Consider the following 26,012-nt stretch of genomic DNA (forward strand, 5'->3'; position numbering starts at 1 on the left):
ATTTTTCCTACAAGCACTAGCAGTCAAACATTTCGTGGCATGAGGGAATGAAGTATAGAGCCACGGCAGTACATGAAAATGAAAAGGACAGTGCACTTACACAACTTTTTTACGACTAGCCAGAGGATCCAACAGAATTCGAGCACGCATGTAAGCAGAATGAATTGTTCGGCAAGGTAGTCTCCTGCCTGAAAGGCAAAGCATGCTCAAGCAAACATGAGTGATATTTTGAGAGGAGGAGAGTATCACTTCTCAATAACATTAAGCTGTACAATCATCACAAGTGAAATGAATAACAAGATGAAACGCCTTCTATTATTGAATGCTGCTATTCTATGCCTACTGGGTTCTTGTACAGTCATCTTAAGTGTGTTAAACAAATTATACAGACAAATAACATTAAAAAAATACAAATACAGTAGAATCTCTGTGATACAAACACAGCTGATGTGAATTTTGCGATGACATGAATTTGTAAAATTCTCCAGCCGGAGTGCATTGCGTACAATGTGTGGAATTTGGGATGTTACGAACTCTCTCTAATGCCACTACGGGTGATATGAATACGCGAGCCGCGGATGCACCCAAGAGCACACGCCTGTACATCATAGGCGCCGTGATCACTAATCGTGTGGTACGCACTGTGAGCAGTGGTGCACAGCCTGCACATTGCCGCATTATGGTCATCAGTTGTACAGTACTCACTGCGAGTAGCGAGCTGTGGCCGCACGGCTGTGAATAAATACCGTCAGCTGTAAACAAATCTGTGTGAATGTATTTTTCACACTTCTGCAAATGAATTTTGTTCATTTGGGCGATACGAAAGTTCTGAAGATATGAATTTTTTCGCGACCCCATGAGATTCGTAACAGAGACTCTACTGTACGCAAAATTTTACAAATTCTGAAATACAACTAGCTTTCTTCTTCCCAACAGCTATCATATGCTAACGAACAGCATAACTTGACTGTCGTGAATTGTGGAATGCAGAGGACCATGCCAGGTCATCTTGACAATTTGTGCTGCACAGGCATTACAGGACTCGGATGAAAAAAACAGATGCATAGATGGGCATAAACACCCTGTTTATCTTGACATAGACAGTTAAGTTTCACACTCATCTGTGAGAACCATGTTTTCTCTTATTTGTTTTAGCACTTCTATGCACGTACACAACCAGTCTTGAGATGAGCAATCATCACGTAATGCCATGAAGTTCCTATGACTTTGAGAAACCATGAGTGAGACATGGCCAGACAGCAGCAGAAAAAGTTTGCTTTTTTGGTTCTTTAAGTAATGTATAACTCCGCCGTGCAAAAAAGGAAACGTTTCAACCAATTTTCTCGGAACATAGCACAAAGCAATATGCATTACCCAACACACGAATCAATTGCTCTTTCCGAACAAAATCCTGTACTTCCTTTTGCATAGCTGGGTCTTGATCTCCACAATGGCCCACAATCATGTGTGGGTAACCAATGTCGTAATACTGCATTAAAACAAAAAGAGAAACATTTGTTAACTGAAAGAAGCTGTAATACTAGCACACAGCAAAAAACTCACATCGACATGTAACCTCCAAAATTTGTGACATGCCATCATAGAGATCTGTTTGCTTTTCCAGCATGTTGATTATACACAGCATAGTACAGCCTGTAGTTCCCAACACCAAATAGTATCACTTACAGGTTAGTCTACTTCGCAAAGAGTAGGATACAAACTGACATTAAATACAAGTACAAAGATAAGATTTGATAATGGAAGATATAGTTCGAAATCTCACGTTTAGATTCTTACCTTAAATGTGCTGCCTGCTCCCAATACAGTCATGCTTCATTAAGACCCCATTAACATGAAGAACTCAAATCATTAACAGCATTTATTGGGGCAAAACTTTCAACACATTTATGCCTCGTTAATATAGAAACTCGCTGTTCGGGCAATGGACAAGGTGAAAATGCACACGCATGTTGGGACCCATGTATTTTTGCTGTGTTTATATAAACAGCGTTGTTAAAAACCTCAATCGTATAATCAAATGACATTACATTTAAAGGCAGCTAAAACTGTTTGCATTTGAGTAGAAATATGCACTGACTACTCCTGTTCACATTTCATAGCTGCCAAAGTGCTCCTTTTCCCAGCGCTGAATTCGCGATCAGCAAGTCACTGCCAAAGGGTTTGGCAATTCCCTTTGCACATTGCACATTGTTAATGTGCTCCAAAAAATTTAAGCTGCTCAAAAAGAAATGAACAATGACCCTTTACTATAGTATAACTATCTGAAAAGAGAAGCGAAAAAATTTGGAGGACGCTTAAGCGTTGTCTTTAAGAGTGAGACGCAACAGCGTGTTGCAGCGCTGCCAAGGAGTCCACGGAACGCCAACGGCTGTTCGGCTCGGTGCGACGCGTGGCCCTTTGGACAATTTAAGGAAATGACGCCTGTCTCACAAATCTCCCTAGACACCCGTACAGTGCCGTAAGGGAAGGAAAATCCTTCCCTTACGGTGCGGTTCAGATGTCCACTGAGATGCGCCATTTTTCGCTCAGGGCCAAAGACGCCGACGACACCGGCTTTTCTGCGACACGAGCTCCTTAATGCTGTCGCGTTAAAAAAAAGTGGTTTTGGGACCTTAATGTTACTTAGATTTGAGGCACGGCGGGCATTAAACGCAGGAGAAAGAATGCAAAGAATTTGCAAATACAAGTGGTTCCAACCATACCAGTCAATCAAAACTTGGTCTTGGCCTCAAAAGGTCAATGGCTACACTAACACTACACGACCCTTAACAATGGTTCAACGTCGCCACTGCAGAGTCAACCATTGCACAACTGTGCCCAGCACACTTCGACGAATTCTAATAAGCCTTGTTACTATGGTTCGGAAATGTGTACAAAAAGCAGTGCTGTCATGAACGCAGAAACAGGTGTGAGATGATAAGTGCTCCAGAAAACCTAGCTGCCCACTGCAAATGTGCATCTACAGAAGAATCTAAATGATAAGAACACAGGTGATACAGATTTTTGGGATCATATGAATTCGTAAAAATCTGAAGCCACAGTGTGTGTGTATGCAATCGTGCAATGTGCGGAATTCTGGATGTTCCGAACACTCTCCCAAACCACTACAGATTATACGAACTCTCGAGCCACGACTGCACCCTCGAGCACTAATCACTGCCCATACATTGCCGTCGTCATGATCACCAGCCACACTGTACGCACCACAAGCAGTGAATGGCAGCGCGCGCAGCCCGCACATCGTTGGTGACCCTAGTGAGAGCGGGTGCACGGCTTGTACATTACCGACGTCATGTTTGTCAGTCATGCTGTACGCATAGTGAGCAGCAAGCTGTGGTCGCACTGTCGTGAATAAAATTTATCAGCTACACAGACCTGCACGAATGCATTGCCCGTGCTTCTGAATAATGATGTTTGTTTTGGATGATACGAAATTTCGGATATGAATACGATCCCATGAGATTGGCATCATCGAGATTCTACTGTATGTTCAAGTAATAAAATTTCGGAATGTAGCAAATGCTGGGAAGGCAAGGAAAATGGAGGACACGTTATACATCACCGTCAAACAATGTCTGCACAGGCCCTCCTTCGCTACCACCTATCAGAAAGATCACATTCACTGCAGGTGGACACAAGCAAGGGAACGCAGCAGATGGGCAGCAGATGCAAGTGTACATTAATGACACCCTTCTTACAAGGCTTCAAGAATGAAGCCTTGTAAGCCTCAAACAAGGTGGTACTGCCGACCCAGGAAGCACTGCTGATCAACTACTCGAGGCAGACAAAGAACCAAATATTTTACAAGGAGCTCAGTGGCAACATTGTTGTGAATGCAACAACAAATGTGGAATAAAACACCCCACTCAACAAGCACAGTTCCGTAACGAATGGTTAGATAAGTACAAAGCCTGCATCTCTTGTATCATGGGATGTAGTGCACTTTTAAGCTGCACTGCAGTCTTCTGGAAAAAATGGCGACCCCAATAATCCACTTACAAGTACTTATCGAATACTGAAGTTGATCAATCACACTGCTATAGGCAGATTCAGATTTTAATCACCAGGTTTCTTTTTCTAAAATTTTTTTTGTTTTTCTACAAGATTTGTTAATTTATAGTACGTTCTGATTGGGAACCCAAGTGTACATAATAACGAGGCATGACTGTACTCACAAAAATATAGGCCCTTTCTACTGCATAACAAGTTGCGCATACCACTTGTGAATCATTCAGCACAAATCTACATCTCTGTTTTGTTTCATGTCTGCACAAGCTGGAAGAGCGCTGACAGCATGATATCGGAACTGTGGTGTGCCAAATATATACTTTCAAGACATATGGCCTAAAGTGATGAGAATCAAAAGCACTGTCACGAGAAAATACCAGGTGATTTTTTTTAACATTTACAGATTTTTTTAAAAACTGTGAGAGATACGTTGGTGCATCCTGTGAAGGTAGATTGTTGAGCAAGACGAACATTATGTACATGACAAATCTCAATAATTACACAATTAATTTGGGGGGATGCGGGTCCTAAGATTGCAAGGAATAATGAGAAAGTTGATTTTTCGAAAAGCTGTTTTTCATACTACCGTATTTACACGATTGTAAGTCGACTCGAATGTAAGTCGACCCCCCCAAATTGCATGTCCGAAAAAAAAAAAAAGTTGACGCGAATGTAAGTCGACCCCCCCAATCGCATGTCCGAAAAAAAACACACCGGTGGAGCGCTTCAAAAACGAAAATTTATTGCATAGATGGGCTATTCATCCTCACTTGAGTCATCTTCAGTGGTACTGCTGTCGTCGTCATCGCTACTGCGATCCCACAGCACATCGTCGTCCATGGAAAGCTTGCACTTCCTAAATGACCGCACCACGACATTGCGTGGAACGGCCGCCCAAGAGGAAATCACCCACCCGCACACAGCCGCCAGGGAGGCTCTCTTCCCGCGCCCCGTTGGCGTAAGTTCCCGCCCTTCTGCCGCCAGCCACTCGTACTCACGCCGGAGCAAGTCCTTGAATGACTTGTTAATGCCAACGTCTAGCGGCTGCAGCTGCCCGTCAGACCGCCAGGAATCACTAGCATATCTGTATCTTCTTTTCGGAGCTCTGCCTTCACTTTCGCGGTAAGGTGGCCGCGAAATGAGTCCAGCACGAGGAGGTTCGGATTGCGATTTTTGAGGGATGCCCCTGGCCTCAAAAGCCACACCCGACGGTACCAATCAATAACTAAGTCGTCGGTCATAAAGCCTTTTCGTACACTCGCACAATCACACCTTTCGGGAACATTTCCTTTGGCATAGTTTTTCTTTTGAAGACGATGTACGGTCGGAGCTTTGTGCCATCTGCCAAGCATGACAGCATAACAGTGAACCGAAGTTTCTCGTTTCCTGTCGTGAGAAGCTTAACCTCGCGAGCTCCCCTCACGCTCACTGTTGTGTTGCTCGTCATGTCGAAGTAGACGGGAGTCTGGTCCGCATTGCCGATTTAGCCGAGCAGGTATCGCCGCGAGTCGCGGAGCTTGAGGTAGTGCCTATGGAAGGCGAGAACTTTTTCCTTGTAAGCAGCAGGCAGCTTCTGGCATACACTAGTACGCCGATGAAGAGAGAAGCCAGCCCTCTTCATAAATCTCGAAGCCCAAGCCCTGCTGGCTTTGAAGTCTGTTCGGAGTATTCCAGCTTCCGCAGCAAAGACCCGGCCTTGTTGCGTGATCATTTCGCATGTCACTGGAAGGGACCGATCACGTATTTCGGTGACATACGCTGCAAGCTTGACCTCCAGCTCCGGAAAGCGTCCCGACTTCGGCCCGCGGAAACCTCTTCGCTTGGAGTCGCAATCGAAAATTTTGTCTCGCTGCTTCCGCCACTCCCGCACCAACCGTTCAGAAACGTCGAACTTGAGGCTCGCCGCACAGTTGTTGGTTTCTTCGGCGTAAATGATGGCCTCCCTCTTGAACGCTGCAGTGAATGAGCGCCGAATGCTTTTCGAACCTGGACAGCTCATGGCGAAGCACGCGGCCGGCAGTCGAGTCAAAAGCACAAACTCCAAGCACCACCAAACAAAAAGTGATCGGTGTCGGGGCGTCGGCTCTTCCAGCAAACATCGGCATTTCCCAGAAGCGCCGCTGTTACGTATTGCGCAACCAACTGAAATAGTGGCTCTTCCATCAGCTAGCGACACTCCCGGGCGCTGGCGCAGACTCCGCGATTGGAACAGCGGGACAGCGGCCCTTCCCGCGAGTGAAATGAAATGAAATTGGTTTTGGGGGAAAGGAAGTGGCGCAGTATTTGTCCTAAATATCGGTGGAAACCCAGTTGTAAGGGAAGAGATAAAGGAGGAACTGAAAGAAGAAAGGAAGAACGAGGTGCCGTAGTGAAGGGCTCCCGAATAATTTCGACTACCTGGGGATCTTTAACCTGCTGTACTGACATCGCACAGCACACGGGCGCCTTTGCGTTTCGCTTCCATCGAAACGCTGCCGCCGCGGTCGGGTTCTAACCCGGGTATCCTGTTCAGTAGCACTGAACCATCGCGGTGGGTAATGGTGTGCGCAGTAAAAATAAAAAATGAAAAATCCTGGCCAAAAAGCCCGTGAAATACCTGAATGCTACGCTTGGAGCCGTAGAGCAAACAAAAACTTCTAACATCGCAGTAGCGTCCCTGATAGATTGTTTTTCTTGCTTTTATTGGCAGTTCAAGGTTTCGTTTCGATTGTAAGTCGACCCCCCCACTTCGGAATTTTAAATTTCAAAAAAAGGGTCGACTTACAATCGTGTAAATACGGTAAATATACTTCGGACTATATCTCTACCAACTACCTGCATCTGTGGGCTGTACCAACTACCTGCACTGACCACACCGACATATCTCTCAAAGTTTTTAAAGATCAGTAAACACTACACAAAATCAATCTGTATATGCCAGTGCTGTGTATTCTCTCAACAAACATAAAAATGAAGCAAAACAAAACCTATCACTTAATAATTGTATTGCACGAAAAGAGACCAAAGAGAATCTGATGCATACCACTGCGCACAAGTGAGGCTGCTTCAAGAAATATGAACTATAAGTACATTCCACTACAGCCATTATGAGTAGTGACACCTCAAGAATGTGAGGTCAGTTTCGTCCAGCAAAAATTCATGAAAACAATGTTTTCACCACCAATAAGGGCACGTTCTTCTTTAGGAAATGCCTACCTTAACAATTTCATGAATGTTTTTCAGCAGAATAAAGTCCTCTTCAGGTGTGTACTTTCCCATTTCAACGGTGAGCCCTGAAAAATAATTATAAGAATATAGCATTATCGTTGAAAAACAATTTAAAAAAAAACCACCTGTTTCCTTCTTATTGCGTAACTAGAGTAAGTAATGTGAAAAGTCAAAACCACTGCCTTTAAACAATGGCATTATTAAGTGGACAGACAGCACTTCTCAGTTCAGCTGATAAAATGCACAGGCCTATTTATGTGACATGCAATTTACCAGAAGCACTCAAAATAAAAACACTCTCGGTTAGTGCACAAGACAGACTTAAAAACCTCTAGATACATTCTAGAAATTCCTCTCCACAATTTTCAGGAAACCAATCAAAAGCAAACAGTGGGTGCTGAATGAAAAAGGAAAATTCCATTGAAATCAAGTGCTCTAATAATTTACCATATCAACATTTTAGCTCTCAGAAAGAACAAGCAGCAAGCACATGGGCTTTCCGCACACTTCCCGTTACCGTCAGGTTCGTTAGAAGCGGGCTCGACTGTAATGTATTCCACTGGATACCTTACTAAAGAAGGCATGCTTGTGTACTTTATAGTGCTCAAGCTCCTCAACAGCAAAAACAAACGCTTACCACAAACCTGCCTTTATGTTCAACCTTAAATAATAAGATAAGATAAAATGGTTTAGTTTTGATTTATGACCAACAGTGAATACAGACAGTGATAATATATTCTGTCTAAAAGTTTCCTTGTGGCACTACAGAAATCACAGACCTTCTCAAATAATGACAGTGCATAGATGTTAAACGTGTTCCTGTACATCTCGTCACCTGCTTGTTGTTTGCTTGTGGCATTCGAAGAAATGCTATGAGCAGACACGTCTTTGCGAACTCAGCAGTAACACCTCAAGTGGAAATAAGGGAAAAATAATACTATCAACTAAACATAACGAGACACCCTAACAAGATTAGCACAACAGTGGCAGTTTTCTAACAGGAGCTCCTACCAACGTTGAGCTGCAGCAGAAGTTAGAAGCTGTGGTGCACAAGTTTGTGGCGCTACAAAAGCAGCCATCTGCATTCACTTTCCCACGCTCCAATACCTGTCAAGCCATTTCAGACGATGGGCGTGTGGTGCAACATTGGCTTTGAGCTGTACACTAGACATACCATTACTACAGTGTCTAGGATATACTGGCTAGCGTGCTAACCACCAGCAGCTCACCTTGGGAAAGGGGGGCACTCTTGCCAACGAGCACCAACAGTTGCCAATTGAAGGCACTGCTCACAGGGAGTGTGCGTCGCCGGCCCGACGATCTCGCTTAGCACAGCCGCCACTGCTATGTGCACGAGTTTGTAATTTTTTTGGTGAGAGTCATTTTTCTGGTGCATGCGTCATCTGACTGTCCCATAACAAGAATGTCCAAAGTAAAGCGGCCTTGTTAAGAACAAACATGCGTCATCACAGGAAGGATTGCAGTTTGTTTACTGTGATGCGTATATTGTTATTAAAGAATTAAGTTGGGCTAGTTGGTGCTTTTGCGTATATTGTAAGTTAATATGTAGATCAATATGGTCACAACTAAAAATAAAGAAATAACACAAATATGCGACTGCATCTTTCATGAGGAAGGCACAGCATGCTCAGGCTTTATAACATTCCAAGTCAGTAGCGCCCCTATGCGGCAGCCGCTGGCAGTCATTGCTCCCAGACCACCTCAGCGCTCTCGGTCAGCACACTAGCCAGTATATTTTAGGCACTGTACCATTACAGAAATTGCTACAGTGGAAGCCATTTTTGCGAAAGCTGGAGAACTACCCTCTCACAGTTCTCCACGGTGCTGCGAGTATTTAGTGGCCATTTTAACTGAAACGTGCAACATTTTGGTTTGATAATGCCTAAACATTAAGCTAAATATATATCCTAAAAGATAGTTTTATAATGTTGTTTACTCGGATATGCAGAAGAAAGAAGCAAAATATTTTTTAACATTACTGCTCTTAAACGAAAAGATGTCTTGAAAAATTGATGTCATATTTAAAAAGTGATGTCATACTGCATACATAGAAGACTAACAACACCACTGTGAATGCCACTTGTACACACCGAGTAAACAAGGGTAAGGGAATGAGGGGCTTATTATGACATACATATTAAGGAAGCCAACAAGGGCCTCTTCGATTCACCGCACTCAGACAGCCCGCTGGCTGCCAGGAAATTCGCCCCTGAGAGGAAGGTGCCTCAAGGTGACATGGGCTTGCGGCCACCAAAACCAGCCTGCTGGGAATCATGGTGGCAAGGCACCACAGATCACGGAGGGCAAATGCTGTTGCTTCGCATTCTGCTGCGTCTCGTTGCTACGCACGCGTACGGCAGAAATAGGCTCCTTGGAAGCGAAAATAACGACATGAAGTTATTGAGTGCAGCCGCAGACTGCAAAACAAAAAGCTGAATGCACTCGCACTTGTATACATTGGTGACGACAACACAAGCGTGTGCCTTCGGTGCATTGTGTGCCGTGTAAGCTTCGAGAAATCCTAAAAAGCCTGTGATGAGCAATCGCAATCTAACGTCTTTTAGTCGACACCACATGGGAGGGAAAAATTGCGCGTGCATTGCTCATCAAACGACACACCGTACTCTCGACTTATTGTTTGTTTACTACGCAGTAACTATATGATCGCAGGATCGACCCGACATGGTGACTGACTCTGCTGTGGTCATTGCAATTTCTAAGTTCGTGAACTGTTTCCTGTGGGCTGTAAGCGGAAAAGAATTGGGGCACGTTCTGCTCAGCTGTAGTCTGTCGCCCACCCGATTTTGCTGCTGGCAAGGAATGCACGCATAATCTCAACAAAAGCGCATATATCAGCTGCTTGAACGTTCATCTACAGCAAGCGGGTGTACTGTACAAATTTAGCTGTGTTTCACATCTGAATGCTACAGCTTCACCATAGAGAGCTAGCACTCGAATGAAAGGCGCTACAATCAGGCTGTGTGTGTCGGCGTCTCACGTACCACTGCATGTGCATGCATGATATAATCCCCGCTCGGAAATTTTTCTAACAACTCGCTGATTCGAAATTTAAGCGACGAAGCAATCAATAAACTCACCCTATACCTCAACAAACAATGGGAAGAAGGGACAGTACCAGCGGAGTGGAAACACGCCGTCGTCGTCATGATCCCCAAGCCCGGCAAAAAACTCCAGATCGAAAATCTTAGACCAATCTCGCTAACAATGTGTCTAGGCAAGCTGTACGAGAGAATTGTTAACCGAAGAATACAAACGTACCTAGAAGACAAAGGATGGTACCCCAACACCATGTTCGGATTAAGGGCCAACCTGTCAACCCAAGACGTATTACTACAGCTAAAAGAGGAGGTACTGGAAACAATGCCAAAACAAGGGGAGAACGTTGTCATGGCCGTCGATATCAAGGGGGCCTTTGACAACGTGTCCCCCGCCGCTATAATGGAAGGCCTAAACACCACCAACTGCGGGAAGAAGATTCATGACTACGTCAGAAGCTTCATCACAAACAGAACGGCAACAGTAAGCCTAGGAGACCTACGGAGTGACACCTTCTCCACGCCAAGCAAGGGCACTCCACAGGGCTCCGTAATCTCGCCAATACTCTTCAACATAGCGATGATCAATCTTGCCAAGAAACTCAGCCGAATCCAGGGGATCAATCACGCAATGTACGCGGACGACATCACCATCTGGACCACCCAAGGCTCACTGGGAGAGAAGCAAGAGGCACTACAAGAGGCTGCCACCTGCATCGAAGAATATACAAGACAAAGGGGACTCAGATGCTCAACAGAGAAGTCCGAGCTCCTCAGAGTAGGCAGACACCCTACGGATGCCCCACTCGAAGTAAAACTAGAGGGCCAGAATATCCCGGAGCAAAAGATGATTAGAATCCTCGGCATGTGGCTGCAAGGAAGCCAGAAATGCAGCCACACCCTCAGCCTGCTAAGCAAAGCATCGGAGCAGGTGGGCCGAATGATTAGCAGAGTAGCCCACAAGCGATACGGCATGAAGGAGGAGGACACACTCAGGCTGGTCAACAGCCTAGTGGTCAGCCGGGTAACATACTCACTGCCGTACCACGTAACCATCAAGGCAGAAAAGGAGCAAGCGGAGACGATACTCCGGAAGGCGTACAAGACAGCCCTTCATCTCCCAAGAAACACCTCGAACGACAAGCTCATGCAACTTGGAGTTAGCAACACCTTTGAAGAACTGAGGGAATGCCAGCTCAAGGCACAAGTACGAAGACTTAGCAACACAACAACCGGAAGGGCGCTCCTGACGAGGTTGGGCTGGGATATCGAAAAGCCGCAAAACAGTAGGGCCGCAATACCAGACCCGCTAAGAAAGAAAATAAGCATACAACCTATCCCCCGAAACATGGATCCAAACCTCCATGTGAACAGGAGACAGGCCAGAGCAGAATTTTACGAGAGGCACATGGGGCACAGAGACAATACAGTCTATACAGACGCCTCCCTCTACCCCCCAGCACACAAAAACTACGCCGTAGCGGTAGTCGTAAACAACCGAGGAGAACACATCACAAGTCTCACAGCCAAAGTGTCCGATATAACGGAGGCAGAGGAGATAGCTGTCGCCCTGGCAGCTAGAGAAGGATATAGAACAGGGAAATCCCTTAACATTTTAACAGATTCGCAAGAAGTGTGCCGGAACTATATCCGAGGCAGAATTAGCAGTACGGCGCTCAAAATCCTCGGTGGAGCCCCGCTCCCCGAGGAACGACAAACACAAAGTTTAATCTGGATACCAAGTCACGCGGGGATCAGGGGCAATGAAGGGGCAGACATCCTAGCTCGAGGAATGACCAGCCGAGCAGGAACGTCGTTAACCCCAGAGGAGTCTCAGGTCGCTTGTGGGGACAGCTATTCGGAATTACTAAACCTATACAAGGGGCTAAGAATCCAATATCCCCCACCGCATAAAGCATTAACCAAGGAGGAGGCCACAGTATGGCGTAGACTGCAAACCGGCTCCTTTCCTAACTTATACATACTAAACAAGATGTTCCCCACACAGTATAGCGCCAACTGCCCGTGGTGCGGAGCACGACCGACATTATACCATATCACGTGGGAGTGCGAAAGAAATCATGCATTCCACAAACACAAAACACCATGTGCGGAGCAATCGGAGAGCTGGCTCACCAGCTGCGAGCTCGGGGTCCAAAGGGCCCTCCCTAGTAGCGCACGCAAGCGAGGTGGCCCGACTCAGTGGAGCCCTGGAATAGGGGCCCACCCACGGCCAAGGAGGACCCAAGCTTCAAGATGAAGACTTCGTCCTCCACCGCTACCACCCCCCTAAGAGAATCAATAAAAAGTTTTTCATTCATTCATTCATTCTTTAATAGAGTCAAACACGAGGTGATGTATGAGCACAGTACTTCTCAGATGTTTTAAGCATTTGTGGCAGAAGGCCCGAGCATCAAGCGGCAGTTGGCGACCACCGAATCAGCACCTACCTCGGCTGCGGTGACAATTGTGCGGCTACACATGCCCGCACAGATGCCTCGAGCAATGTGCTCGTGAGGAATAAAGGACCTGTTTCAATCAATCAAGTATTTCTCAAAGCATAACTGCCTCTCCACTGCGCAGAAAGTAGGAAAGACCACGCTCTTGTATCGCGCTCAAGTAACACCTCGCCAAACACGCTCCCCACATGCATGTATGCGCACGTCTCAGTGCATACTTGGGGCTAAAATCTGCAGCTGCTCTAGTGAAAGGCCTCGAACACCATCACAATATCCACTGGGCACACAAAATCAACAGTCGAAATATTTTGCGAATCCAAATTATGAGACTGTAATATGAAGCGAGCATTTGTGATTGCAAGGTGGCGAGACGATCGAAGTATGATCACACGCAAGCGCACAAAACAAATAAATAAAAGAGCGAGAACTGCCGCAGAAGGCGTCAGTGCAGGCGACACAGACGACATGCACCGTGGTATAGTTGAAACAAGCGCCTGCGTCGTGCTAGGGATCAAACAAAACTTTGCATGAAGAACCGAGCTCCTTCTAGTCTATATAAAAATGGCTGCGTGCGCTTCCTACTACCATACCACCTCTCCGTTGGCTGCTAGTTGCCCCGAGTGCTGCCAGCACAAAATCGTCCTGATGAGTCTGGCTGCCTGAAACTGCGCCTACTCTGCCCTTGCCGCCTTCACCTCGGGTCGCAGTTGATCGCCCCGGTCGCCTATTTACGGCTGCCTCCACTCACTCCTTGAACCCTCATGTGGCCGAAGAACTCGCAGTGGCCTTCGCCATGACCTTTCCTAGCTTCGCTCCTTGTGACTACATCTTGTCCGCCTCCACTTCTGCTTGCCGCAGTTTCAGCGATCTCACCGCATACCACACTGTTGTGCGAGTCCTCTGTCACTCACCACCTCAAGATTCGCCTCGCAGTCTGGTCTGAATGCTGGGTCACAAGGCTATTGAAGGAAATCAACAGGCCCATGTTCTTTCTTACCGGGCTGATTTCCCTTTGGCCGCCTCCTCAGATCTGGAATTCCGTTTCTACCCCATATCCCCAGTATTTCTCAGAGATTCTAGAGCATTTTCACTCCCAACGTCGCCAATACCCCATTGTTCACCCTTGCCTCCGTCGCAAGGAGTCCATTTCTCTTCGCCAACTTCAAACCGGTACGTATCCTAACCTCGCACGCTTCCACTGCCTTAACCCTACCCGCTACCGCACAAACTGCCCACTATGCAGGGAACATGCAACTCTATTTCACACCATCTGGGGCAGCCCGTTCCGAGTGTAGCCGGCTGGTTGTGTGCCCTTTGGTGTTCAGATCTATTGCTCACGAATGGCAGTTGTACAGATGGTGATAATGGGTTAATGTCCATACTGGTCATTCTCTCCTTTAAATTCATAGATCCCTGGGAGTCTTCCTACCAATCCTGGCGCAGTGGTGCAGCGGTCAAGCGATATGCAACTGCTCTTCTATAGCAGGTGATGCCATCGGTGGGACTTGGGTTGCTTGGGATAGGTTGCGACCCAGGCTGCCCTTCCCGAGCAGCCTCTCGCGATTAATTGAACTGAGCTGCTACCCGACATGGTGGACAGGTGCCCCCCCCCCATACACACCTGAGCAGGTTGTCCACCACTCAGTGGACAGGTGAGCAGCCTGCCACAAAGTAGGCTTCAGACAATCAGACAAGCACACAGACAGACACACAGACACACAACAGCTAAATGCGGGGAATGCCCACTATAAGTGCTAGCGCACTAAAAAGCCCCTCTATTCCCTACCCTTGTTTGCTCAATAGCTGATCGAGGACCTCGGTTCTGGCATTCTTGATGCCATAGGTAGCGTGAGGGTTCTTGTACAGCTGCCGCCCTCACCATTGGATCATATTCCGTGTGACGCACAAGGTAAAACAGGAAATTCTATGTATGCTATATCTGTTGCTTTGGACAAGGGTGGCTCTGGCTAACACTCACAAGGTTAGGTTACATGCAACATAAATGCTACTGGAAGAAGATTGGATAGCCACCGCCACAGCTCAGTTGGTAGAGAACTGTACACAACGAATGGTGGTCATGGGTTCAGATCCCACTGGCGGCACATGGTTGTTTTTTCTACTTTTTAATCAACCATCTTTCACCCATAAAACGATTATGCTACTAATAATTTCCCATTGATTGTTTCAGTGACTGTTAGTTGCAATCTATCAATCTGCAATCAAGGAGGAGACTTTTGTATTGGCACTATATTTCAATACACAAGAATGTTATCTCTGCATGCTTCATAGCTTTGGCGGAACTGCAAGGAACTACCAAGATGAAGTACAGTAACACAGCTAACATTCCCTCACAACAGTGAAGCAGTTTATGAAAAAATGAAAGAGCAAAAACTATTTTTGCCTAAGACTTGACTAAAAATAAGGAAAATTCTTTAAATTTGCATAATAGTACAGTTGATACTCATAACTTGAACTTCAAAAGGACCAAATGTTACTTGAGTTGTGCGGAGTTTGCATTAAGGGTAGTTTCTAAAAAAATTATTTTTGACAGGACCAAAATCTCAGTTCGAAAAAGGGGGATGTTCAAATTAAGTGACTTAAACTAATGAGGTGCAAAAGGGTGGAAAATTGGGTGAGTTGGTACGGATTCATGCTATTGAGGCACCACAAGGACGAGGACGGAGACTTGTAGTGCCTCAGTAACATGGAACTAATGAGGGTCGGCTGTGTTCGAAATTTCGCAGCTTGAGGTACTTAATGAAACTGTATCACGTTAATCAGTTTTCTATACTGATTTCAACTCTGAAATTACCTTCTCAATAAATAAGCTAGTTCCTAAGATAATTAATTTGAATTAGTCATTCAGTAGTACCTCGGTACAAAAAGAAGTGCTCAATAAAAAGTAATTTTTCATCCATGGCTACATAGTATCGTGAGTAAAGAGTGCGATAATCAAAGCGTACTTTCATTTTTATCGTCATTAATAATTGTAAAGCACTTGGAATATCAACATTCAGGATGTGAATACATCAATAAACTTTGCAAAATTATAAATTTTTGAAGCGTGATTGAACACTTATTGCACACACTGTACCTTCGGCTTCCTTTAGCAAACAATATGACAAATATGACAACTGTACCTGCCCTAGACCAAATAAGACAGCTAGATGTCCAAAATTTTCATGCCATTAAATTATTTGCTCCTGCATAAATTCCGCCTACACAATTACCTGAATCTAATATTTATGGTCAAAATACTGACTTCCTGAAAGAAAAAATTGGTAGAGTTGGTGAATAATAGCTGTAGATTCCATAAATGTCATTTTTAGAATATGATTTATTGGTTATTTTTTGGTCTGAAAGGCCTGTGCCCTCCCTTAAAGCCTCCAAAATATGCAAATGTTATTTATTGATACTGTTAACCCTCACTTGAGGGTCGCTACAAGGAGGGAACACAGAATAATAGCCCTGTCACAAGGCATTCCTTGAAGGCCTTTCAAGCAAAGGCACGAAAGGAGCAAATGCTCAAAGGAGAAGCGACGCAGCTACACCATGGAGCCCACAGGTAAGTGAAACAGTCGTTGAGGCTTAGTACCTACTGCTGTGCAAGAGGTGGCTGAACTGAGTGATTTAAAATCAAAGCAGGACATTTTTTTTTTGTTCTTACTGCTTCCTTAAAAGAACTGCAAGAGCTACTCTTATCAACAATAGCAGGTTTTGTGTATTGCCTTGGCCACAAGGGGCACTCAGTGTTGCTGCAACAATTTTACTTTCTTGAAATTTGGGCATAAAATATAAACTCTTGCCCAAAAAGCAATACCAAACTAATCTTTCATTTCTTTAAAGATGCTTTCAAACACTATTAGCTGCATATATTTTTCTTTGCTTTTACTTTTTTATGTTGAATAGCACGTGATCGCAGGTTCACGAAGGTCGCGCCTTTGGGCTCCAAAAGTCTTGGAAGGGCACCTTCACCTCCAAAGTCCTTAGCGGCAAAAGTGAAACATCTGTGCCATGTAGCTACACTCTTTACGGATTTGAACATAAGGACGTGATTCGCAAAGGCCTTTGCAGTGCCCATGTGACAGGGAGTAAATCTGACACTTCATTGTATCACCACAATAGACGCACACAACACAACGAACAAATACCTGTATCTTCCTGGTAACGGAGTATAGCATCCAGTGACGGCTTCGTTTTATGATGGATGTAAGGATAACGCTGCTCCCCATTCAAATACGCCTTCAAAGAAAAGATTAAAATAAATGGCTCACCTCACCATTGAGAACGCATGCAAAGAATGGCATACTTCATGGCGAGACATTTTTGGCCTTTTCATGGACATTCACAGCTACACAAGCAACACTATTCATTACATGTTAAAGGTGAACTATTTACCAAAATCATCTTTAAAGCTGAGCAACACCCATCAAACAAGCACTACATAACCATGTATAGAAGGCTTGCAACTGATGTCACGGGCACCGTGATGGTGGACCACATATAGCTTCCATATTGCACGTCACGGCAGATGGGTCAGACACACGCACACACGCTTGTACTGTGCGCTGGGTCCACCAACATGGCGGTCGCTATAACTCAAAGCAAGCCATCTACAAGTAACACTACGCAGTTTCGGCAGGTGCATTATGAACAGGCCAATATTCGAGCTTGCCATTTCTATGCGCTCTGCATGAAATGCATTAGTATGTTCACTGCGGCAGCAATTTTCGGAGCCCTAGTCCCTGTGTGTCGTGGCCCACTAGTGTGCCACCAAAAATTTCCTTGAGCACAACATGACCAACCAGTGAGCCACAGGTGAAACCAGCTTTTCTCAGCCGCCAACAGATAGGAATCAGGATCTTTTACGTGTGCTTTTTGCAGGTTTTTTAAAACTTGTTCAGCTCTCCCACGGCTTCACCGTGTGACTAAGTATTCGTGGTCGCACAGCTTGCAGACTCAACGTGATCCAGCAGTGGCCCACATGGAAGTACACGTCAGCTGCACAAAACAACCACTTAGAAAATTTTGAAGACTCTGGTTCAACGAATTTTACTAGCTCTACTTCTTCACCAAAACAAATTCCCCTATAATCTTTTTTTTGTGGATATATAAAGGAGACGCATGAATGCCAGCCAGAAACCAGCTTGGTGCAGACTGGCCAGTTCTGACATGTCTAAACGAAACTTGAATACGGGCTAGAAGGTTTACAGTTTCAAGTAGTACATAGTATACCGCATTCGCAAGACTGACACAAGTGAGAAGGGCATGGGACAGGCGCTAACTTTTTTTCTGACTTCTTTTTTTTGCAGTCCAGGCCAGAAAATATCAGGAAAGAACAAGTCATGTGCACAATGAATTGCTGTAAACAATGTACACTCACGCATACCATTCAAGATACAAGTCTGTGGAGCTTTTTAAGATGAATTTTATAACCTTGAATGGTTTGCATAAATATGTGTTGTTTATGGCAATTCGCACTACGCATGACTTGTTCCTTACTTAAATTTGTTGGCTTGAACCACAAATAATGTCAGATGAAAGTTAGTGCTTGTCCTGTGTCCTTCTCATTTGTGTCTGTCTTGTGACTGTGCCATGCTTCTTAGAAATTCTTGCAGGCCATACAAGAAATTAAGAATTTACAACATACAGTACAATGTGGAAAAACAATATCAAATCATAAGAACACAGATGGCTTCCCTTGTGAACTTTTCGTTTTGTGCTTATTGTGAACTTTTTCCGCATGAGATCAAATTTTTTTGGATTTCATACAATGTTGAAATTTTCTTCCAGCACTCAATTTTGGAAGCACACTGGTTGGAGATAACCAATAACCACTAGGAGGCATGGTATGAATTTGCAAATAAAACCCTTTAGATATCTCATTAGGTCTAGCCTTTTGCATTAATTTAGACATGATAATGACAAAAATATGTAATCATAATAACATAACCTCCAAATGTGTCTGTTTAGCAAACTTATATTGACACCAAAAGAAGCATAATCTTTTTGGATATCTAAATTCCTTTTTTTAATACCACAAATTCTTCATGGGATCAACTGTCTGTGACATGCCGGCCATTCATGAAAATCACGAGAACTAATCTGTTTTCAGTAATTATCTACACATTGAGCCAAAACTTTCCAGTGCTTTGTTCAAAATAATGTGAACAATTATTCTGGACAGAGAAAATGCTACATATTTCAAGCATAAAGGCAGAAAAAGTGCAGATATTATAATGGCATGCTGAAAGGTGCCTTCCAACTCTCAAAACCAAAAAAAGCCTAAAAGTGTAATAACTATCTACATTTTTCCCTCCCTGGCACTCAAGTTGATGTTCCCCATGCTTTATTTTTCTGCACGTTCACAATTTCAACCCTAAGGCAGAAAACATGATTTTGCTTTGAATCGCTGTTTATGCAAACTTGCACGCAGTCTTGAAAGACTACTTACTTTTCCTAAAAGCACTAGACACTGCATGCAGCCACAAAATTACCACAAAAAGTAAACTGAGACAAACGCAGCTATTTCAACAACAATGCAGTAATACATGCTTCAAAAAAAAAAATGCAGTTTTTAAACTGCTAGTACATATAAACCAGATACAAACCACAAAGTCCGGGTCAGAAGGAGAGGTCGACCTTCGATGGCCGCGAAGTTTTCTTAGTAGTGAGCGGCATGCATGCTCAGTATACTTCCGGCTTCCTAGAAGTAAAAAAAAAAAAAGAAATGCATGAGAAGTTCTTACAATAAAGTCACATAAGCAGGAGGGAGGAAGTTGTGCAACGCTATGTTCAGCAAAATTGTTATACAAATTCTTTAGTTCAGTACTGTACAATAGTTTGGTTTATCACGACTATCACTTCAGGTTGTAATACATTCACAGTTGGCATCAAAACTGCTTGCAAGATCTTCCCAAAAGAGGGGAAAAAATTTTTTATGCACATAAGGCAGTACAAGTGAGTTCAGTGGAAGGATTGGACATATTGGTATTCATTCATACGCACAGCGCTCTGATGAACACAATCAAAATCAAAAAGACACACTAGCACTTACTGACAACTAAATGTTTAATGTCGAAGACACAGTGTAAAGAGAAATTAAAAAATTAGCTATGGTTTAGCTTTGGTTAAACCTGGTGAGAAGCGAAAGGTTCCCTTTGCGTCGTTGGTTAGACATACCGCCTGAAGTACTTTCTGCTGTTTCTTCGCACCCCCCACCCCAGTAGCAATCTTCCGTCGTTTCTTGACGCGTGTCGCACGTTCTTCTTCTGTCCCTTCGGCACAGCGTTTCTTCCTAGCCTCATTGAAACGTTGAAGCTTCACTTTCTTTCCGGCATGCTATCACGGCAGGATGTTCTTCCTCCTCCATTGCAAAACCGGTCTTTACCCCCACCGGCTCGCGGTTGGTATATATACACAGCTCTCCATTGATGTCACAGACGGTGGCTCCGCCCTCGTTGTCAAGCAGAGTATCTATCTCCATGATTGATGTGCTTATTTACTCAAATTCCTCTGCTCCATGGCCTATGTGACTTTGCTCCACGGTTTGACCTCTAAAGCTTTTCAAGCTCATAAACAGAACTACAAAACCCTCTTGAAAACCTGGCGTAGTGAAGCTTTTGCTTCAACACGGGATCGCGCACTCAGCTTGATCAAGGTCACAGTGCCTCAGATGATTGGGGCAAGGGCACCTTTTGCCTTAGTTTTTCCCGATTATTCCTGCACAAACCAGTACTTGAGTTTGCATGTGCTTAGGCAGTGTTTGAATTGGTTAATTATTAATTTGTTCCTAATCATATCTACAGGTGAAGACACAGTGTAAAGAGAAATTAAAAAATTAGCTATGGTTTAGCTTTGGTTAAACCTGGTGAGAAGCGAAAGGTTCCCTTTGCGTCGTTGGTTAGACATACCGCCTGAAGTACTTTCTGCTGTTTCTTCGCACCCCCCACCCCAGTAGCAATCTTCCGTCGTTTCTTGACGCGTGTCGCACGTTCTTCTTCTGTCCCTTCGGCACAGCGTTTCTTCCTAGCCTCATTGAAACGTTGAAGCTTCACTTTCTTTCCGGCATGCTATCACGGCAGGATGTTCTTCCTCCTCCATTGCAAAACCGGTCTTTACCCCCACCGGCTCGCGGTTGGTATATATACACAGCTCTCCATTGATGTCACAGACGGTGGCTCCGCCCTCGTTGTCAAGCAGAGTATCTATCTCCATGATTGATGTGCTTATTTACTCAAATTCCTCTGCTCCATGGCCTATGTGACTTTGCTCCACGGTTTGACCTCTAAAGCTTTTCAAGCTCATAAACAGAACTACAAAACCCTCTTGAAAACCTGGCGTAGTGAAGCTTTTGCTTCAACACGGGATCGCGCACTCAGCTTGATCAAGGTCACAGTGCCTCAGATGATTGGGGCAAGGGCACCTTTTGCCTTAGTTTTTCCCGATTATTCCTGCACAAACCAGTACTTGAGTTTGCATGTGCTTAGGCAGTGTTTGAATTGGTTAATTATTAATTTGTTCCTAATCATATCTACAGAAATCAGTTCACTGTTCAACAGCGAGAGCTGTATTTCTTACGGTTTACGAGAAGTCACCAGATACAAACTTCAGTGAAACCACTAAAGCCTGTCCCAGTACACACGGCAGCTGGTATAATGTCACCATTGGTGCATCAGTGTGATGCAACTGTCAAGAGTAACAGGTGCGGAGTGCGCGCAGCAGCTGCAGTCGGATACAACTCAAGAAAGAAGCGGCACATCCCCCTCAAAGGAGGCCCTCCAGCCAATGGCCTCCACCGATTTTCAAGACTCAGTAGTTAATCCGATTAGGCCGTGGTCATTCCCCTTTCATCTGCACCCCCTGCAATTTCACACTAGCCGGTCCAAAGGGATTTGTAAAGGGGAGAGGAGGAAATCGGTCAAGGAGGAGAATTGGTTGACGCCATTGGCTGGAGAGGCTCCTGTGAGGGCGATGTGCCACTTCGTTCTTGAGTTGTATCCGACTATAGTATGTTGTCCATAGAAGCAAAGGTGCAACACGTGGCAGCAACTATGTGCTTGGTGTGACAACATACCAGTAGCACTAGAAAAGCCACCACAGAATGCACACGGGCTGTTATTGTCGCCATTTATATGGATGAGTCACAGCAGCAGCCGCAGCAGCAGGAAGAGGTGGAAAAAAGCTACACCATAGAGATAGATTCACCAGATACACCTCAGCTCTACTACAGCTAACCGACAAATCTCGCTGAAATTTAACCATAAGCTAAACCAGATCTTAACTTACCCGGTAATTTCTTTTTGCATGCTAGTTCTTTTGCCATGAACCGGTTTAGCACTTCCTAGCCATTCCTACACATATCAGTATCAATACATATGTTTACATGCTCAGACAATGTTTGTATTCTGAAAATTTATTTGCTTTGTTAATTTTTTGTGTCAGTCCAGACATTCAGTTGTCACAAAACTGCACCTTTTCTAAATGAAATGCCATATGGAAAGGGACAGCCCCCCCCCCCCCCCCCCCCCCCCCCCCCCCCCCCCCCCCCCCCCCAAAAGAAAGACTTCAATCAGAGCAGAGCACTAAGGTGATCAAAATGTCTTCCTGCTTCTTCTGACAGATATAAACTTGTAAATACATTCACTAAGTAATTTTGCTAGCGGCAATGCACTGAATTAGCTACAGTATCATACACAGCCAACGGCACATTGAAGGAGGATATGGGGAGAGAGTGTGGTGAATAATGGGGAGACCGCAGGGGTGATGTCAGTGAGCCACTGCACCGGGTGCACCTGACCCTAGTGACGTCTTTGAATTCAGGACCACTCTCCTCCTCTCATTGCTAAAATAGTGCATCACTCATATTTTACAGCAGGTACAAGGGCAGCCGACATAGAAATAAAATCTCATACCTGCTGATGACAGTGTCTCGTTACTTGTCCCTGGTGTACTTCGGTCATGAAGTTTCAGCTTTTTGTTTGCAGAACCAACGTCAGTACTTGGCACAGTATCATAGATTTCTGGTGCATCCATCTCATCCCCTTTTGAACACTTTCCAGCAGTCTCTGATGAATCAGCATCTGCTTGCAAAGAAGGAGTGCAGAAAAGCTCATCGCCAAATGCTGAAAGTCTGGCCAGTTTACGCTTCTTTTTCTTGAAAGCAATCCCCAAATCTTGTTGGGTGCCTGAGTGTTCCTGAGTGATGCAGTGACTGCTGCCTTTTCGCTTCAGGGGCGATTCTCCAAGCTCACGAAGTGATGTTCCCAAACTCGTTTCACTTTGATTCTCGAGTTCAGAGCCCATCTGAGCATTTTCACCTCCGACACCAATAAAAGATGCATTATCACATAGTTCTTCTGTGGGACATGATAAGGCACAGTCAGTGGCACAATCAGCACATTCCGCAGCAAGTTTTAGCTGGCAAGGTTTTTTTTTGTGTACTGCTCCAGTACTGCAACAGTGACCATCATCTACGTGCCTGCAGGTTTCAGTGTTTCCACACCCATCCATTTGCTGATCTGAGAAACTACAACTTGCACCTTCTTGAAAATATTCTTTGGCAACCTCACGCTTTTTCCTTTTGTGTGGTGTCCGTAAATTACAATTCTGATTACCATCATCAGAAAGTATCCTGTCACTTTCACCACTGAATGTACTGTGCTTGTCTGCACAGTTTTCTTGTAAATCTGACACTGCTGATCCACTGTCAGCTTGAAGGCGTTCAACTGTGGCTTTGTACTTTTTCTTCTTATGCACCCTTCCAGGAGTGCTGCTGAGGTTTTCATCAGAAAACAGTAAGTCTATTTCATCTCTGCAACTGCTGTACTCAGCATCACATGGTTTCTTTTTCTTTCGTTTTTTTCGCTTCACACCCATATTATCCATTTTGCCACATTCTTCCAATTCAGCAACTGACTGGTCTTCTTTCTCAACATCCGTTTGTTCATACTGCATGACACAGGGTACATCCTCAATTTCATTACCAGCACTTTCAGAATCTCTGAGGGTTTCCACCTTCTTGTGCTTCTTGTGTTTGTGGCGTGCACCAACAATATCATCACTAATCTGGGTACGATGGTTAAGGTTTGAGTACCGGTCTTCAGTATCAAAAGGCTTCTTGTTCTTTCGTTTTTTTCGCTCCAGAACCATTTCATCTATATTGCCGCATTCTTCCAATTCTGCAACTGATTGGTCTTCTTTCTCAACATCCGTTTGTTCATACTGCATGACACAGGGTACATCCTCAATTTCATTGCCAACACTTTCAGAATCTCTGAGGGTTTCCACCTTCTTGTGTTTGTGGCGTGCATCAACAATATCATCACTAATCTGGGTATGATGCTTAAGGTTTGAGTACCGGTCTTCAGTATCAAAAGGCTTCTTGTTCTTTCGTTTTTTCCGCTCCAGAACCATTTCATCTATATTGCCGCATTCTTCCAATTCTGCAACTGACTGGTCTTCTTTCTCAACATCCGTTTGTTCATACTGCATGACACAGGGTACATCCTCAATTTCATTGCCAGCACTTTCAGAATCTCTGAGGGTTTCCACCTTCTTGTGCTTCTTATGTTTGCGGCGTGCATCAACAATGTCATCACTAATCTCGGTACGATGGTTAAGGTTTGAGTACCGGTCTTCAGTATCAAAAGGCTTCTTGTTCTTTCGTTTTTTTCGCTCCAGAACCATTTCATCTATATTGCCGCATTCTTCCAATTCTGCAACTGACTGGTCTTCTTTCTTAACATCTGTTTGTTCATACTGCATGACACAGGGTACATCCTCAATTTCATTGCCAGCACTTTCAGAATCTCTGAGGGTTTCCACCTTCTTGTGCTTCTTGTGTTTGTGGCGTGCATCAACAATATCATCACTAATCTGGGTACGATGGTTAAGGTTTGAGTACCGGTCTTCAGTATCAAAAGGCTTCTTGTACTTTCGTTTTTTTCGCTCCAGAACCATTTCATCTATATTGCCGCATTCTTCCAATTCTGCAACTGACTGGTCTTCTTTCTTAACATCCGTTTGTTCAGACCGCACGACACAAGGTACATCCTCAATTTCATTGTCATCACTGTCAGAATCTCTAAGGGTTTTCCCCTTTTTGTACTTTTTATGTCTGTGGCGTGCTTCACGAGTATCATCACTAACCTGGGTAATATGGCTCAGATTTGAGTAGCTTTTTTCGGCAATCTGCTCCGATTCAGCATAAGCACAGTTGTCATCAGTGGCACTCTCGCATTTTTTTCTGCGTTGATATTTCTTCTTTTTCTCAGTCTTCGACTCATAAGCACATTCACGAAAAAGTGAGATTGGCTCTTTTTCCAAGCACTCCTTACCAACCGTATCCGACTCGTCAGTGAAGGCTTCCCCTACTTCACAGGCAGGTGTGCTGGTACAGGCAGATGAACGTTTCTTTCTTCGACGACTCTCTCGGTGTGCGCAGTCTTCGCTGTCAGCTTCATAAACGCTGTTGTCGTCCAAGCTTCCCATTACTCTTTTTTTTCTCGGCTGAACCTCTTCGTAGCCTTGATTAAGGTCAAAGTGTCGAGGCATGTCAGCAAAAAGAATAGCGTAATGCAGTCTGAACGTTCACAATAAGTCTTCGAAAGCTGGACGCAGCAAGTGGACCGTCCTTGCACCGTCAAACAGAACTGTAGTCGCCCATGAAAACACTGCCGCGCGGCGCAACTAAAAACGGCAACTGCACTGCTAGACTTTCACCACAGCTAAACACAACCGCTTGGACGATCTCGCATCATTGCAGACCACCCGTGTCACTAAGCTTCAGTGGCAGTTACTTCTATCTGAACCATAATCCGAACGTGCTGCGATTCCTTCCAATCAACTGAAAAACTGCTTCCCTGACGTCCACTGCGTTCGGTAAGTGATGCTGTCCTCTGTTCGAAAAAAACACGCACGAGCACACAGTTGCTTGCTAAAAGCAAAATAGTACCTATGTTTGTAGCAGTTGTAGTGGTTGTAGCTGCAGTCCGCGGCGTCATGTATTATTCCGTTAGCCAATTACAACAGCGAAAAGAATCATCACACAAGCCAGATACATTATTTTTTTTTAATTTATAGCTTCGTCTCGGCATTAGCCTTTTGATTAGGTAACAAAAAAAGCTTTTGCAACGATCTATTTTTTGTCCGGAGAAATTCTGTTCGGCGGTCCTAAATGTCAGCGGAGTTTTGCTGGCTTTATAGTAGCACTTTTTATTCAAACCCCATTTCATACCTT

The 26,012-nt window shown here is 44.6% G+C and overlaps 1 protein-coding gene across 3 annotated transcripts in view; it reads right to left on the reverse strand.

Annotated features, from left to right (window-relative positions):
* LOC144114080 (uncharacterized) overlaps nucleotides 1-25,933 on the reverse strand; it is a 61,579-nt gene extending 35,646 nt beyond the window's left edge. For all 3 annotated transcript variants that reach the window (XM_077647564.1, XM_077647563.1, XM_077647562.1), the window contains exons 1-6: nucleotides 22,687-25,933; nucleotides 19,384-19,478; nucleotides 16,924-17,014; nucleotides 7,225-7,301; nucleotides 1,375-1,489; nucleotides 101-188 (exon numbers count right to left, since the gene is read on the reverse strand). In XM_077647564.1, the coding sequence (XP_077503690.1) occupies nucleotides 101-188; nucleotides 1,375-1,489; nucleotides 7,225-7,301; nucleotides 16,924-17,014; nucleotides 19,384-19,478; nucleotides 22,687-25,327 (3,107 nt within the window). In that variant the 5' untranslated portion in view covers nucleotides 25,328-25,933. The remainder of the gene's footprint in view (nucleotides 1-100; nucleotides 189-1,374; nucleotides 1,490-7,224; nucleotides 7,302-16,923; nucleotides 17,015-19,383; nucleotides 19,479-22,686) is intronic.
* Nucleotides 25,934-26,012: the final 79 nt, after the last annotated feature.

The sequence above is a fragment of the Amblyomma americanum genome, chromosome 1 (genome assembly GCF_052857255.1).
Source record: "Amblyomma americanum isolate KBUSLIRL-KWMA chromosome 1, ASM5285725v1, whole genome shotgun sequence".
In the NCBI taxonomy this organism is placed as follows: domain Eukaryota; kingdom Metazoa; phylum Arthropoda; class Arachnida; order Ixodida; family Ixodidae; genus Amblyomma; species Amblyomma americanum.